Source organism: Tilletiopsis washingtonensis (assembly GCF_003144115.1).
Source record: "Tilletiopsis washingtonensis strain MCA 4186 unplaced genomic scaffold FA09scaffold_7, whole genome shotgun sequence".
Taxonomy (NCBI): domain Eukaryota; kingdom Fungi; phylum Basidiomycota; class Exobasidiomycetes; order Entylomatales; genus Tilletiopsis; species Tilletiopsis washingtonensis.
This window is the reverse complement of record NW_020312004.1, coordinates 710639-712120: the sequence shown is the minus strand read 5'-3', so window position 1 is coordinate 712120 and position 1482 is coordinate 710639. Positions and strand designations below refer to the sequence as shown.

Sequence of the window (1482 nt, the reverse complement as noted above, 5' to 3'; positions counted from 1 at the left end):
TCGCGCGCAAGCAACATCCAAACTCACCGCGCAGCAGCATCCTCACGGCGCCGATGAGCCCGACAAGGCGACCCTTGATGCCTTCGTGCTGCTGCTGCATCATGTTGCCGCCGCCGCCCTGGAAGCCCTCGATGTGAGAGGCGGGCGTCTGTGACCATCCGACTGTCGCAAGTGTGAACAAGGGGGGGGGGGTGAGCCCAAGTGGGAGCGCCAGACGACGCAAGACACACAACGCACCGCGAGCGAGGAACCTCTCCTCGTTGAGAATGGCAATGGCATTGAGGAGGAGGAGGGAGATGTAGAGGAGATTGCCGAGCATGGCTGGGCTTGCGCGCGTGCGAGGCGTGCGTGGTGAGGTGGTGGTGGTGCGAGGCCAGGAAGCAAAGAGGCAAAGGACCGTGCGCCATCAGCGGGCGGCGCGGCAGCGCCACGTGACGCGCGCGCCGCCCGCGGCGCGCCTTGGCTCGCCACTCCACTTGGCTCGTTCCCCTCTTATTTACGACCACCACCACCACCACCACCACCACCATCGCCCCCTCCCACATCCGCATCATGCGTCTCTTCTCCTCCTCCTCCGACGCCGCTCCCTCTTCTTCCACTCCCGCGCCCGCCGCCGCCGCGCAGAAGCAGGCACAGGCAAAGGCGACGCCCACGCCCCAGCCGCTCGAGCTGCCCTTTCTCACCCGCCTCCACGCCCGCCGCGTCGTCCTCGCCAGCGCCAGCCCGCGACGCTTGGATATCTTGGCGCAGATTGTGAGTGTTTGTGTGTGTGTTGTTGCTGAGCAGCGCGCTGCGGCTCCCATGCTCGACTCGGCTGCCAGCGTTTGCATCGCCCCACGAGGAGGGGGCCAGCGTGGGGGGCTAGGTGCGCTCCGCCCCCAGCTGCTTTGCCGTCGCCCCCCACGGCAGGGCGCGCTCAGCGGTCCCCATGTTTCTTGGGTACGGCCGCGCCCTGATGGCCACGTTGCCGTCATCGGACTCTAGTTGCGCCTCTGCGTATGAGCCCCAAATCGAGCTGCACCAATCCTCACACCTTGCACGCACATGGCAGGGTCTGCATCCCGAGTGCGTGCCCTCCACTTTCAAAGAAGACCTCGCCAAGGCCGACTTTCTCGACGGCGACGGCGCCCTCTACGAGTATGCCGTCGAGACGGCGGCGTGCAAGGCGCGCGAGGTGTACGAGCGTCTCGTCAAGCAAGACGGCATGAATCCGCCGGATCTCGTCATTGCCGCAGACACCATCGTGCTGAAGGACAAGGTGATCCTCGAGAAGCCAAGAGACAAAGTCGATCAGTTGAGGATGTTGGCGGAACTCAACGATGGCGAAGTAAGTATTTGCCTCGGCCTTTTGCGTACCCCTCTCTCCTCCCCTCCCCCCCCCCCCCCCCAACTCCACACTCGGGCGCTGACATGACTTTGCGTCGCGCGCGCGTGCGGCGAGCAACAGTGTGAAGTAATCACGGGCATCTCCATCATCCATCC

At 65.0% G+C, this 1482-nt stretch overlaps 2 protein-coding genes across 2 annotated transcripts; one reads left to right on the top strand and one right to left on the bottom strand.

The window, feature by feature from the left end:
- Positions 1–46: 46 nt before the first annotated feature.
- On the bottom strand, positions 47–319 carry FA09DRAFT_337913 (hypothetical protein; the record flags this gene model as incomplete). The annotated part of the gene is made up of 2 exons (XM_025744045.1): positions 47–162; positions 238–319. Coding segments are annotated over 2 exons (198 nt in total), but the record flags the coding sequence as incomplete, so codon positions are not given.
- A 434-nt stretch (positions 320–753) lies between these two features.
- FA09DRAFT_329130 (hypothetical protein) lies at positions 754–1482 on the top strand (the record flags this gene model as incomplete). The annotated part of the gene is made up of 2 exons (XM_025742044.1): positions 754–1327; positions 1425–1482. Coding segments are annotated over exons 1-2 (427 nt in total), but the record flags the coding sequence as incomplete, so codon positions are not given.